Raw genomic sequence first — 2,384 nt, 5'->3', positions numbered from 1 at the left:
ATGCCACGCCTATAAAAATTGTATAAAACTATTCAGGAGACGTACAACGGGAGATGAATGCATATTTTTGATACATTTATATAATAAAGATTATATATTACATTGCGTACTTGGTTGCGCCTTTTGGAGCCAAGATTGGTTATGTGACCGCCTCGCTCACCTTAAATGTGCTGTGATCACAGGTAGACCTACGGATGCTGCTGGGAATTTCTCGGAAAATCTACGGTTGTCATGTCCCGACTGTTGGCAAAAAAAGAGACTTGTTTGAGGTTAGCAAAGAGCTAATATTTTTGGTTATAAACTTTCAGAAGTATAAAGCCTGGTTTGATGATTTTAGTTAGTTGGACTTCTGGGATTGTCCTCGAAATGAGACAGGCCGCGTGTGGCCACTCCCCTCCGGGGACATTGGATCGGCCTCAACCTTCTAATCTTCCTAATATGAGTTAGACGACCTTACGTCATCAAATCCTCCGTTGGGACTACGTGATCTTCCCTTGTCGGTTAGTAAAAGGCTTTACATATCAACTCGGTGGGGAAAAATCAAGATCTTGGAATACCTATTATTAATATCAGCGTAATAATTTCTCAAATTGCCATGACGAAAGCTAACATTAGCGAGCGTTGTAACTTAGCGCGTATAAGTTACGGGGATGCGCAGAGCAAAATAAAAAAGTTTAATCGCCTCTTATCTCTTCTTCTGTAGTTCTGGCCCATTCAATTTTATGAAAAATTTTTCACTTATGGCTTCGGATAATGGCGTTATAAATATTGCTACTTTAACGACTTGTCTACCTGGTAAGGCTATATTTATCTCTAGGCTAGCACCGGACGCTTCGCGTGAGAGCATTATGAAACGTTTGGCGTAAGAAGTTTTATCGGTTAACCTAAACCGGGTGAGCATATTCAAATTGTCAGCAGCTCACCTTAGACAAATATAGCCTTTTAAAATTCTGGTACTCACAGCTAATCTTCAGACTATGTTGAATAAGTCAAGCAGCAAAAAATTTATCATATTCTTACGCCGATTATCTTTCATTTATCAAGATGTTAGAGGCCTGGGTTCTAAAATACGTTTTGCTTTCCTAACTTGATACTGAGTTTTCATTCTTTCTACATAACTTCAATGTTTCCGGAGCACTGGTTCACGGTGGTTTATTTATTTTATTTACTTATTTACTAACCAAATTTCAACTTGTAATGGCAGAATCGGCGTTTTCCAAATTTTTCGGTAATACTTGTTGACGATTGTCCACCTTTTACTTTACCTGAGCATGTAAACTTCAAGTCATTAATGACTACTATTATAATAAATTGCAATATCTACCATAGGTGTAATAACAAAGTGCAACAATCCAAAATATTCTCAAACAATTTAGTGGAAAAGGAAAGAAAATTGAAGAGAAGAAAAAGAAACAAGACGGTAACTATATTAGTAGAAGAAATAACACTCACGTTTTCTCCACAATTCTAATTAAGTAGATAATCTAGTGCAAGATTTAGATGCATATTCGGGAGCCGACATATTACCGCATATGTTTCAGCCCAATTCATCTCAAGCTCATCCAAATCCTTCTAACGGGAGCTACAGTCCAAATGATAGTCAATCTCAGCTTGGTATCTTTCCAAATTATCAACACTCCCTTCAAATAAAACCTACAAATCATCAGCAAATGCATAGGCTTAGACATAGCTAGGTTAAACATATTATAGATATCGTATTCATATACCCGCAGAGGAGCAAAGGGCCATTAATTGAGCCATGAGGCACACCACTGCGTACCCTTAATGGGTTAGACTTGATAGCATCCACAGATATAAACTGTAAACGATCCGATAGGTAGAACTCCACTACGTCAGTAGCGAATGCGAAGTCCCGCACGAGATTATGAATCCAAAGTACATGCCAAAATTGTTCCTCCTGCATTATTAATTTCTGTCTTTGCATTTCCTTTGTATACAATAGTTGCTGCAATTATAATCATTCCTGTCACGTAAATACGCCTTGCTAGATTACTTAGAGAAAGATAAAATTTTATTTCACTACAAATAAACCAATACTCACACTTGACCGCCACGTATGTAACTTGGGGTGTAACCTTATGAATTAGGTTCAGGTTGCCATTTAAATTATTGACCTGATCATCTAAATCCGAAATATTATAGATACCACTTAAGTCCCATGCGGAATTCTGGATATCAGTACCCGAGTATTTACTCTATTATAATCATAACATTCAGAGCACTTGCCAACTTTTTGCAATATTAAGAGCCACGTGTATGAAGGCATGGTAAGAGGTTCCAGCCAATTGGAATTACCCAGAACCTGAAAGCTCCTTATTCGCTATTAAAAAATAGTAAAGCAAGAGAGTAGAGCCTCACATTAC

At 37.6% G+C, this 2,384-nt stretch overlaps 1 protein-coding gene across 1 annotated transcript; it reads right to left on the bottom strand.

Moving 5' to 3' along the window:
* Window positions 1-778: 778 nt before the first annotated feature.
* Window positions 779-2,116, bottom strand: LOC119641676. Its single transcript, XM_038040458.1, has 2 exons — window positions 1,728-2,116; window positions 779-1,653 (listed from the first exon to the last, which is right to left on the bottom strand). The coding sequence occupies exons 1-2, from the start codon at window positions 1,943-1,945 to the stop codon at window positions 1,548-1,550; spliced, it is 324 nt and encodes a 107-aa protein (XP_037896386.1). The 5' UTR covers window positions 1,946-2,116; the 3' UTR covers window positions 779-1,547.
* Between the last annotated feature and the right edge of the window lie 268 nt (window positions 2,117-2,384).

This window comes from Glossina fuscipes, unplaced genomic scaffold, assembly GCF_014805625.2.
Source record: "Glossina fuscipes isolate IAEA_lab_2018 unplaced genomic scaffold, Yale_Gfus_2 171, whole genome shotgun sequence".
Classification (NCBI taxonomy): domain Eukaryota; kingdom Metazoa; phylum Arthropoda; class Insecta; order Diptera; family Glossinidae; genus Glossina; species Glossina fuscipes.
The sequence above is the reverse complement of the archived record's forward strand: the minus strand, read 5'-3'. Positions and strand labels throughout refer to the sequence as shown.

Coding starts and splice junctions, on each gene's coding strand:
- LOC119641676 (XM_038040458.1), bottom strand. CDS start 1,945: ATGCAAAGACAGAAATTAATAATGCAGGAGGAACAATTTTGGCATGTA. Junction 1,654..1,727: donor GGCCCTTTGCTCCTCTGCGG/GTATATGAATAC, acceptor GATGATTTGTAG/GTTTTATTTGAAGGGAGTGT.